Genomic DNA, 12,044 nt, shown 5'->3' on the forward strand with positions numbered 1-12,044 from the left:
ATTCCCAAAATTTCATTTCTATTGCTAAAATACTTTTTGAGATATCATGTACCAAAGGCCTCTACCTTTGAAATTCACCAAATCCAATATGGCGGCCGTTACCATGGCAACGGGTGATATGACCAACGATCTGAGTATTGGATTTGAAGGTATACATTCAAGGTATACATGCCACCTAGTTATGGGAAGTTTCATTCACTAAGTTTACCTATACAAGCTTTTGATTCCAGATCACCCAAACCGGGGGGATTCCACCTTAATACTGGCTTGTTATTACTGCACCTTGTTATAAAACAGGGATATCAAATCGGTTGCACAAATATACAAAGTACAAAAAGGAATACACAAAGACTGGCCTGTGGTGCATATGTTCTATTGCATTCAAAAATTCAAGGTTTTCATGTATTAGAGGCACTTTTACTTCGGATTGTCTTTTTGCGAGTTGTTAAGACTCGTGTTGAGCGTCCTCTTTGTCTACCTCTAAAGACATCAATTTCTGGATTTCTTTCTACGTAAACATTATGTTGCCTGGCAACATCCTCAGCTTGTGATTGGTCCATTTCATCTTCCATGGATATCTCTTGCCCACTGGAAACTCTATTTGGCAATGGCATATTTAGCCAGGCTTCAGCACAATAAGGACAGTCATACATACACTTGGGAGCCCCAAGCTCTTCCAGAAGTCGACAGTGACAGTCTGCAAGCCTGCGTTGAAGACGCAGCTGAAGTTCTCTCTGCAAAGGTAACACAAACAAGTCAACATACCTGTAACAAAGTATCGGACATTTTGTTTCTGTGAATAATACAGTGCGAAATTCATAATCCACTTTCCAATTAAAGTGCCGATATTTGAAGTAAAATAATTTGGTTTCCCCTATTATCTCTTCCAAGCAATAGGACCAAACTTTACAAATATTTTCAATGATTAATGGGTGTGAGCAACTAAAAAACTGGAAAAACCCATAATCAAAAAGGGGAGAAGAAAAAATCACTAAGAAATGTAGAAGTTCCTAAAGAGAGAGAGAAAATAACAAAATTGTGTGAGTTGCAATGTTTTTGTATATAGATCACAGAGGGTGCAAGTGAGCTGCGAGCGGCTCTGATATGATAATATATAATCTTAAAGTGAAATCTGTCGGGCGGGAAATGCCCAAAATTTGATGTTTTTTGCCTAAAAATCAGGATTTTTATTGATTTATTTTTTGTTCTGACTGGGAGGGGGAAGAACCAGGATAGGAGACAAAGCCCAAATCTAGAGAAGACTAATTCCCCAATGGGGTTGAGACAGAAACATAGGTAATCAGAAAAGAGCAACTCTCAGCCTGCTCATTATGATTAATTACATTGCAATATCTACCCTCATATCAATTCATACAGGAAGCTGTATGTAAAATACTAGGTATCAAAGTAAATTATAACAATATCGGCTTTCAATTAAATCAATGCTTCAACAAGTATGAATAATAAATCACACATATTGAAAACAGGTGCAGTCATTAATCGCATCAATGCACATTATGATTGCTGCACCAGATATTTTCAGTGTATTTAGAAATTATTATTAAATATGATATTTGTCTATACACAACTTAACTGTACAAAAAATCTTTTTATACTTTGTTTAACTTATAAAAACCAAATAATTTTTGTCATTTATATGTGAACTTATGTAAAGTTATGCAAGTGTAAGGTAGAAATTGATGCACAAAGTAACAAAATGCAATAATTTTTGCCATTTATAAGTTGATCAAAGTAATGTATGAAATAACAAAACAAGTATATGTACAGTTTGTCCACTCTGAAGTACAAAGTGACAACGCGCGAGTATACAACGCGTTAACAGCGCGTAGTGCTGCGTCTCTGCTGCATGTATGCGTGCCTTCAAAGTCAGCACAATGTGTGCATCCACGTCGGTACTTTGTACTTCAGAGTAGACTGACAATAGTGCAATCTAGTAACAAAATTGATGTCTTGAAAATCAATAATACATTGTGATATACAGTTACCCACACCTTGTTTTACATTGGTGAACATGTTTGAATCTCAGAAATTAGAGGTTTATGCCATTGGGCTATTCATTTTGCTTGACCAAATCATATGATACGAGAGAAGGATTCAAATCTTCCTGGTAGTATTAAAACTTATAACCTGGTGTACAAATATGACAGTTTGCATGAATTAAATAGGGATGGATTTCATGAAAACAAATGAAATTTCACTCACACATCTGGTCCTGTGACTCAAATTCAATATGTGCTGTAATTTTTTATAACATTTTATATTGAATGATTGATTTCATGCATTCCCTCACACATCTGGTCTATTAATTCAATATTTGGTTTTGCTTATATTAAATTTTCAATGGCCAATGATTTTCAGTCAAATGTAACATTTACCAAAAATATCTGTAAAATGTTAACAAGCAGGTAATCTTTTTGGTTACATCTTTAAATTAGTATATTTTGCAACAACCACTTGCTCTAATTTACCTCACAAAATATTTGAAATGTATCCATCAAAAAAAAGATAGCATGAGCAACATTGAGTATCGTATGAGGAGAAATGCTAGAAGGTGACTCAAAAATTGCAAACCTTCTTTGTCGTACATAATAATAATCTTACCGAAACTTTTAAAGTTGAATATGGGATGCTTAAGCATTGCTTACCCACAGTGACCCATTTTTCAACTCTCTCACCAAGCACCAAATGACCCAGTTTTAGGTTTGCCATTTTTAGATATTGATCACTGCACTGTAATAAGATTTTACATGTACTGGATCACTCATGAAATATTCCTAAAAAATACCTACCAAGGATTTAGATGTATTGTGGTGTCCTATCTTTCCATGCATCATCACCCTGTAAAACATATCAGAAGAGGAGGGTTACTATGGTACCAACAATTGACAGATTCACACATCATCATACCAATGAAATTAACAAACTAAGATATGATTACAAAACATCGAACTGGTAGGTATCATGCAATGGGAAATCAGGATTTTGTTTGGGGAAAAACAAAAGATTGATGAAGCTCTTGAGTTGCCCTATTTAAAATGAAATTGGTTTGTTTATAATAAAGCTGGTTCCTCTCTCCTCACCTGGATTGTAAGTGCAAGTGGCAGTGGGTTATAATAAATAACACTGATGGTTTTTTAATTGAGACCTGTTCCCATGAAAATATGAGCGGTAAGTTAAAATTATTACAATTGTGTTATGTCCAGATTCATAATATCTGGATCATAATCTTTAAAATGATATTTAACTTGCTAGGGTTGCCTGCTCAGTAAGTGTTCAAAATTCCATATTTCCATGAAAATATCTTTTGTTTTTTATTGTTTTCTTGGATGCTCAATTAACCACATTTCTTTTCCTGGTGACTTTCCGCTCATTTTACGGAAAAAAATCTCATTCGAGAAATATTAACATATCATTTTAAAACACCTTCTTAACATATCATATCATATCATATCATTTTAAAACACCTTCTTTTCCGTCAGTTCCCTAAGGTGTTAAAACACCTTTTCTTTCAGTTCCCTAATGTAACAATTATTTATACTTGATTGATCTGTTGGTTAAATTCCCTTAGTTTATGGAATTGAGCAAAAGAATTGGAAGGGATTTTGAAGTTTTATAATTGGAAGGGATTTTGAAGTTTTACTTAAGTTTAAACTAGAATTACGCGGTTCGTAATTAAGGTGGCCCCCACATAACTATACACCACATGAGGCCACCCTATACTATCATAATACCAAGTTTGAAGTTGATCGGTGATTGCGTTTAAGCTGGAGAGTGGGATTAATGGAAATGACGGCAAAATATGCAAATGAGCTCATTAATATTCATAAATATGCAAATAACATGACACAAAAGTATACAGCACATGAGGCTACCATAGACTATCACCGTACCAAGTTTGAAATTCATCGGTGATTGCGTTTGTGCTGCAGAGTGGATTAATGACAATGTAGGCAAAATATGCTAATGAGCTCATTAATATTCATAAATATGCAAATAATGCGACACAAAACTATACAGCACATGAGGCCACCATACCCTATCCCTGTACCAAGTTTGAAGTTGATCGGCCATGGCGTTTGAGCTGCAGAGTGGATTAATGAATTTGCTTCCGCCCGGACAAACAAACAAACAAAGATACAAAGAAAGAAACAAACAAACAAACAAACAGGCAAGGGAACAAACAACCATCTGGATGATAACATAAGCCCCACATATATGTGGGGGACAAAAAGTAACCATGGATAATAATACTCGTATCAGAAAAAGCACCCTTTGTTGTGTTATCAATCTTTCTTATTTGGCCTAATTAGCCCCATACCCTAATAAATGCCCATCTAATCAAGTGACAACTGCAAATACAATGCAGCTGTACACCTAAATTGTATCAAATATCAAAATAAATTTACCATCTTAAGTTTCCTGCATTGATTCCAATGATTAGATGTACTGTGTTTGTATTGATTATGTAAATTCCAAAATTTTACTTGCATTTTTTAAATTTTAATAAGCCCTACCCTCAAAGTGACAAACTTAAGCGTCCAGGAAATTATAAGGTAAATACGGTAACATGCTTATTAGATGAATAAGTTAATAAAGATTTTGGATTGAACACTCTTGCATTAAGTTGTGGGCAATTCCAAGTGCATAATTCTGCAACGCAACGTTTGCATATGAATTTCTTTTTAATGCAGTAGCCAAACATGTAGGTGAATAGCATAATGGATATTATTTTTGGTAAATGAATGATTAAGATAGGAGAATTTTTCCAAACCACCCTAATGTCCTACATTGTATATGCAAAGTTCCCTTTGCAGAATGATGCACTTGAAATTGCCCTTTATATAGATAAGAAAGAATGAGGAATCTGAGAGAGAGAGCATATAGAGCAAAATAATAGAAACAAATGCCACAAAAGCAAGGTTCTTGGATTTTGGTTGGGTCTCCTAGTACCAGTGGTGAAACAGATATATCAGTTTGTTATAGATACAAAAAAGTGGACTAAACCCCCTTAAATTGCCTTTCATTGGCTATTTTGATCGGGTCAGCAATCAGCATGCAAAAATGAGTCACAATGTTATTTTTTCTCACTAATTTGGACCTTCTTGAGTAGAATTTAACATTTTCACTTTGAAAAGTGAACTTGTCAATTGGCGAGTGTGTTGCACCCTCTGGGCTAGGTGCATCTCAATCTTCTCCTAACTAAAGCACCCCACAAGGGAACTAATACATTGGTAACAGCTTGTTACGATCAATTAGATCAATGGACATTATTGTAGAAAACATGCATTGTACAAAGTATATGAATACTATTTCAATGGTAATATTTATGAAAATATCAAACTGTGTGAGAAAAATGGTAACATACACAAAAAATCCAGCAAATTTCACAAGGTATTGCACAAAAAGTGGCAAAATCAACAGAACTGCACAGAAAAAAATTCACAGAAATAACATTTGGCATATAATTGCTGAAAAACGTAATATAATAAGTGTGCTTTGATAATATGAAAATTTAAATATCACTGAAGAAGACTATAAGTTGTGAATACTCTCACAACTGGTAACTGGAGGGACTGTGGTATAGCCACTGAAGAAGACCTATTTTTTACAAAAAAAGTAGCGCAGAAAACATGTAGGCCTATTTTGTGTTAATTTGTCCATAAGATTTGAGTTTTGCTGAAAAAAAAATCAAACAGAAAAAGCAAAGTGCCTAATTAAAAAAAAATGTGGCAGAGTGTGAGTTTTACAACATTTAAATAAAATCAGTGGGCTTTGCCAATAAGACTAAAGCAAAAAATAAAAAACAAATCACTGTAAGATACCAAAAACACACACACAACGATAGCTATATACATGTCACAAAGAAACTCCTATCCAACAGATTTTGATTCTTAAATAAACAAGGAAATTGTGCTATTTCTACCAATATAACCTGAATAAATACTCAATATGAATAACACAGTTCAGATCAATTGGAAATTGTGCATGACCTTGACACCTGTGACTATTGTCATTGTTCATTTTAAATTGAGCGTATAAGAACTACCGTTGCAAGTTTACACTAAACAAGTTTGACATCAAACTGATTTTTTTTTTTTAACTTTTATGCCTCTCTTTGTTGATCAAAGGTCATACCAAACACTTTAAAACTTGTTTCATAACTTTTCATGTACAAAAACTGAACTCAAAATATTAAAACCCAAATCATAAAGCCTTGTGTCAGGCTGGCACCAAACATTTCTAAATATTTAACAGTTTTCTTTATATTTTGAGTTTAGATATTGCCCATACGGTCATGATATTTATTTACGAGTGAGATATTGACAGCACAGCAGCTGCTCCATAATGGATTCCCGGGATTTATTGCATTTATTATCATTAAGCCTGAACAACAGCACCAAATGTTATTATATGTGTGTCTACATCAACCACATAAAATACACTTAAACACTTCCAGTAAAATAATATACCCTATGCAAGCTTCAGTATATTGCCAACCATAAAGTTGTAAATATTTTCTATTAGTTATTATATTAGTTGTATATAATTAATTTTTCATTTTTTCTTTTTATTGCAAGCCATAAATAATATAGTCTTTTAAAATGAAATTGGTTATTTGTTTTAAAACTTACTTGCATATTTGTAAATTTTTAAAATTTTTTTAAAATTACACAAGTCCCAACTTTCACCTACTTAGAATCAGCCAAATTTGTTGTTTGTAGAGCAACAGAGCCAGTTTTGAATAATCGTAATTATGATCTGCCATAGAGTTTTACGTGAAATATTTAAACATGTTAAACATATGACAAAAAATGCTATTTTGAAATTTTAGCACTAATGATTGGCAAAATTGACAAAACAGTGTTTTGTATGCACGTTTCTACGGTTATGACTAAATTAATATTAAAAGACCAACAAATGAAGTTACATGGTTTTGATTTTTTGAGATACAAGTCATTTAAGGGAATAAACCAATAGTTTGATGATATCATATTATAAACAAAGTCCTTGGGGAAGATTTTTGGTAAAGTTTTCTGTGAAGCTGCATAACCTGTTCAGAGGGGGAGAAGGAAGGGAAGGGGAAGAAGAAAGGAAGATAGGAGAGGGGAGAGGAAGACAGGAGGGGAGAGGGAAGAGGGGAGAGGAGGGAGGGAGGGAGGGGAGGGAGGGAGGGAGGGGCCTCTTGGAGTTTTCTGTGAAGCTGCATAACCTGTCCAGAGGGGAGAAGGAAGGGGAGGGAAGGGATAGGGGATAGGAGAGGGAGACAGAAGGGGAGAGGGGAGGGAGGGGAGGAGAGAGGAGGGGGAGGGGAGGGGAGAGGAGGGGAGGGAAGGAGAGGGAGGGGCCCCTTGGAGTTGAGAATTTTTCTCAAAATGTATGTCAAGGTCATCTATTTTAACAGCATCTTATCAAGTATGGCTGAATCACCTGCCCTGGGTGTGACCATGGGAGGGGGTGACCAAAATGGTGTCCCCACTCAGAATTGAGAAAATTGTGCCAAAATGTATGTTAAAATCATACATAGTAAGAGTATCTGATCAAGTATTTTTGTTAGCACTGCATGACCCATCCTGGGGGTGCACAGGGGGAGTTGAGAAACTCAACTGGGACTTGAGAAAATGTTGCCAAAATGTATGTCAAATTCAGGATAGGGGGGTTCTTAATTTACAACACCAAAACACAATATTTATTCAACACAGTTTTGTCAAGAAGGGGTAGATTGAAATACAATACCAATAAGTAAAATTATACATATATACTAAAGCACATTAAATGCGTACACCAATAAAAAAAACCAGTATAAGCTGCTGCCAACATGATGTTACATTGATAAGGCATTATGTGCTATGTCAGCTATAAAGCTAATGGTTGTTTCAATATATACTAGCCAGCCATATAATTGCTATCTGTTGCAATCAAAGAGGTTACACCTGGAGAGTCCACACTCCCCCATCAGCATTCAAAGAGATTACACTATAGAAGAGTCCTTACTCCACTATCAGGCCTAGAAAAAAATATGCATTTCCTGGGACGATTAGTCACAATTCCCACCAAAATGTTAGTGATTGTCAAAATTTCCCTCCAAATGCTGAAATTTCCCTGGAAGGATTAAACATTTTTCCAGACATGTCCCCCATTACCTATTTGCAAACTTCCATTCCTTTGTGTATGCTAATTTGTATAATATCCCTACATGTGAATGTACATAAGCAACACATGTGCAAATGTTCAATGCTGTACACATAAGCAGGCATGAGAATTTTCCTGCGTTTGCAGGATTTCCTGCTTTTTTGTTGTCCAAATTTCCTCACTTTCTTTTAATTTCAGCCATTTTTGGCCTTTTTAGCCTCATTTCACATGCTTTTTCAGGCTTTTTTAAACTTTTCAGGTTTTTCCATGGATGATCATTCTCATGCACGCATAAGATATCAATGATTATTCATTTTAAGATCTATGCTGGAATAATTTTGGTTCCTGTGTGTGACAATCCACTAAGGTGGATTCTCCATTGCTACACAAGAGTCCAGACTCACCTAGACTTATCTCTTTGCTTGCTCAATCCCAACTTGGTCATTTGATTTTTATTTTGGTGGGTGTGTGGTGATGATATTTTAAAGTAAAGATGTAATGGTCATCAGGAACACATTTTGAATTAAGTCATGTGGGGTTGACTTTAGATCTTAAAGAACATATTTAATTTGGAATGAAACAAAATGTTGGTATTTTGAAAATATTTTGAACAAAGGTATATCAAGGTAATGAGTGTCTACATGAGCTGATGAGAGTGAAAAAAAATCTGGAAAAAGAGGGTCTTAAAAGAAATGAGGCATGCTTAAACTTTATAAAAATTATAAAAACCAAAACATAGGGTCTAAACATAGCATGAGAGATGTACACAACAAAAAGGACTTGGCTGCTGAACATAACCTGTGTATGTAAGCGAGTGCTATACCCCGCATGTATTCAATCCATAATAGTTATTGCAATAGATTTAATGCCAAGATAGCAAAAATCGATGACAACATATATGGTCATTTTCACAGTAAAGGGTGTAACTTTTGATTTTTTGGGTCAAAATTTCAAACCACTTAAATATGTTTCTGTTTACTGAAATCATGCATAGAAGCAACTTAAATTCCAGTAAAATAATGTTTCAAGGCTTAAACCTTTTGATTTCTAATAAAAATTTGACATTTCCATAACATTTTGGTTAAAATCTAAGAAAAAATGTATTTTACATAACCTCAGAAAATTATGACATGAAAGCTGGAATACATGTGAAATCCCATTCCAAAGTAAGTCAACAGATATAAGTTAAATTTTATACCATGTTTTGCTATGTTTGTAATTGCAGTTTTGAAAATTTTTAACATCAAGTGTCATTTACAATGGAAATTTCCAAACCTTAAACATATTTTTTAAGTTTTAATTGGGTTCCTAAAATAATTTGAATGTCTAACTTCATGTACAAATACTACTTGATGAAAGGAACCTCCCAGCCAAGTTTCACAGAAATTGGAGTTATTTTTAGAATTGGCAATTCAAGCAATTTGTGTTTCGGAGGCTTCAGTTAACAACACAGGTGATCATAAAAGTAAAATATTTGGCTAACCACTACAAGTTGACATAAAACTAGAGCGATAACCGCACCATAGCTGAACCATGTGGCTTCGGCAGTATATTGTGGTAGGCCTATACCACTGTCACTCTGAGTCTGTAATGGACATAATCTCGAAATGCTACGAAGGTATGACCACTCGCGTGGTGTTAATGAAAGAGGAAGAGTAAAGAATAAAAAATAAACTAGAGCAACTGTGCCTTTGCAAGGGCACGAGGTAAGTAAGATAGGCGGATGACTGTGACGATCTGATCAAGCAGCAATACTGTGCAGGATAGTATTAATTTTAATAAGACTGTTTCATTAATTGCCGTTTTAATATACCCTGATCGTGAGAAGCTGGCATTTTGAAAACTTGACTTTTGACCTCTGTATGACCCCCTTAATGACCTTAAATGAATTTTAAAATATTTAAAACAGGTTAAGAATGTCATAAGGGTCATTGCATTTAAATTTTAGCTGAATTGAAGCATTTTGAAAACTTGACCTTTGACCCCTTTATTGCCCCTTAATGACCTTCAATGAATTTTGAAATATTTTCAACATGTTGAGAATGTCATAAGGATCATTGCGTTAAATTTCAGCTCAATCGGAGCATTTTGGAAAACTTGACCTTTGACCCCTTTATGACCCCTTAATGAACTTAAATGAATCTTAAAATGTTTTTAAAATGTTTAGAATGTCATAAGGATCATTGCATTTAAATTTAAGCTCAATCGGACCATTTTCAGTTAAAATGACCTTCTTTGACCCCTGTGACCCCTGGATGACCTTTGACGTTTGGAAATATTTTTATTATATTCTTTATGTTTTCCTCTTTCATATGACACCACTCATGGGGTCATACCTTCGTGGCATTTAGAGATATGTCCATTTCAGACCAAATGGTTAGTCAGTTAGTAAGCTAGTAATTTGACCCCTGTGACCCCTGGATGACCTTCGACGTTTGGAAATATTTTTATTATATTCTTTATGTTTTCCTCTATCATATGACACCACTCATGGGGTCATACCTTCGTGGCATTTAGAGATATGTCCATTTTAGACCAAATGGTTAGTCAGTTAGTAAGTAAGCTAGTAAGTAAGCTAGTAAGTAACATTCACTCCTATAGGCTGATACCATTTCATGGTTCAGCAAAAATAGGTAAAAAATATCACAATTACCAATTTTCATGCTTTGCTTCTAAGTATTGAATTTCAGTTGTGACAAAAATTAAATTATCACAGCAAGTCATTTTTTTTGTTTCGGAGGCTTCATGTTAACAATTGTTAAACATTGCAGAAGTAGTTTTTTTGAAAACAACAGTGTTGGGATCATCTAAGCTGTTATTTTCTTGTGTATATTGAATCAATGATTCTATGCGGCAGATATTGTAGATTTATCACATGTTAATTTTTTCACCCATTTGTTAAGTATGGTGTTTTTTGCATGTGAAGCCTCCGAAACAGGCTTTTTTGGATATCAGTGTATTTTTCAAACATTAACCATAATGTCAAATTTTTTTTTAATTTATGACATTCTGCACATATCAAGTAATAATTACAATGCAGATATCAGTATGAAACACACCAATTTAGATATGCATAGATGATAATTAATCTTATTGTTGTTTCGGAGGCTTCATTTGTTTCGGAGGCTTCAATTGTTAACGGAAAGTTTGTATTGGGTCCCATTTTCAAACGGTGATATATATCTCCACGATTTAAAAACATGTGACAGGGGTAGAAATAAGGGACCATTTCCTGATAGCCATCCGGGCTATCTAGCCATTTTTTCTGATAGCCCTGAAGGAAATTCAATAGCCATGAAAAAAGACATTATTTTCGCACAATTCAAACCAATCGTTTGTTCAAATATTCAGTTATTAGTGAGTAACCCTTACCCCCATAATCAGGGGTAGCACTAGGTTTTAAAACCTGAAAGTGTTAAAAATATGCGCTCAAATCCTAAAATGAAGGGTTCTCTAATCTGTCAAGTATTGAATGTACCGTTTTAATTATATATTGGTATCAGATTTTGTGATTTTGGTTACAATGATGTGTTACCGGTATAGATTCATGGTATAAATAGTTAAAGCCCGGCAAAAATGTGATCTCGCTTTTCACGCATACGATTCTCGCCTGTAACCAACAACCTCGGTTTTTAAGAAAGTTCCCAAGCAGTTTACTTACTATAAAAGTGTTGCTTTATGCCATAAAAGATCGAAAAATTCCACAAAATACAGTTCAACCGTCGGCAAAGTGCAGAATTCAACACCATTGGCACCACGTGGAACCCACGCTTTACTCAATAAAAAATGACATTTCATTGCAAATGAGTTCAAGTTTAGGCCAAATATTATGATATTATTGAATTACTGGAGTATGATGACTATAAAACATAATTCAAGGGCAACTTTTTGTC

General features: G+C 34.5%; 1 protein-coding gene across 1 annotated transcript in view; it reads right to left on the reverse strand.

Moving 5' to 3' along the window:
* Positions 1-262: 262 nt before the first annotated feature.
* LOC140161153 (centrosomal protein of 135 kDa-like) overlaps positions 263-12,044 on the reverse strand; it is a 57,494-nt gene continuing 45,712 nt past the window's right edge. Inside the window, 2 exon segments of the mRNA XM_072184584.1 lie at positions 263-734; positions 2,811-2,859. Of these exon segments, the coding sequence (XP_072040685.1) occupies positions 399-734; positions 2,811-2,859 (385 nt within the window). The 3' untranslated portion in view covers positions 263-398.

This window comes from Amphiura filiformis, chromosome 9 (assembly GCF_039555335.1).
Source record: "Amphiura filiformis chromosome 9, Afil_fr2py, whole genome shotgun sequence".
In the NCBI taxonomy this organism is placed as follows: domain Eukaryota; kingdom Metazoa; phylum Echinodermata; class Ophiuroidea; order Amphilepidida; family Amphiuridae; genus Amphiura; species Amphiura filiformis.